General features: G+C 38.2%; 1 protein-coding gene across 1 annotated transcript in view; it reads right to left on the bottom strand.

Moving 5' to 3' along the window:
• Positions 1–2: 2 nt before the first annotated feature.
• CCDC109B (coiled-coil domain containing 109B) overlaps positions 3–612 on the bottom strand; it is a gene marked incomplete at its 3' end in the record, with an annotated part of 23,512 nt that continues 22,902 nt past the window's right edge. The window contains exon 6 of the mRNA XM_012655081.1: positions 3–137. Within this exon, the coding sequence (XP_012510535.1) occupies positions 3–137 (135 nt within the window). The remainder of the gene's footprint in view (positions 138–612) is intronic.

Here is a 612-nt window from a genome sequence, read left to right on the forward strand (position 1 = left end):
GGTTCCATAATATCCCAGGAGTACACCCACCAAGTGAGCCAGGCCAGCGCCCCGCCCTGGACAGACAGCAGTGCTAATCCAGCCCACTGGAGTCCACTAGTTTTGGCTTCTGAGTGAGCTTCGATTCTAGCTTTGACCTGAGCGGGGATGAAAAACTGTTAATCCAATTTACAAGTACACCAACTTAAAGGAAAAAAAGCAAGAAAAAGTACATTTGAACAAATGCGCATCTACATTACTTTAAAGAGGTCCGATGTATGGAAAAACAATTTATAAAACATACATTAATGAATAATTATTCATTTCCAAATCAGTTCATTAATAAATCTTTAAATTATAAAGGTAACACCTGTCTATGGGGAAAAAAAAGTAAATAGTATAAAAAAGTACACAATGAAAACATCAGAAGCCATCTCTGAAACCTAACTAAAATTAGAGGCCTGTTTTCTTTGACCTAGCAATTCCCCTCCTAGGAATTCATCCTACAAGTACACTTGCACACACGATTCATTACAGATTCATTCTTAATAGCAAAAGGCCAAAAATAATCCCTATGCCCATCAAGATATCCTGCAAGTGTGATGAGGAAGCTCTCTGTACCAATATGGAGAG

The sequence above is a fragment of the Propithecus coquereli genome, unplaced genomic scaffold (genome assembly GCF_000956105.1).
Source record: "Propithecus coquereli isolate 6110/MARCELLA unplaced genomic scaffold, Pcoq_1.0 Scaffold46, whole genome shotgun sequence".
Classification (NCBI taxonomy): domain Eukaryota; kingdom Metazoa; phylum Chordata; class Mammalia; order Primates; family Indriidae; genus Propithecus; species Propithecus coquereli.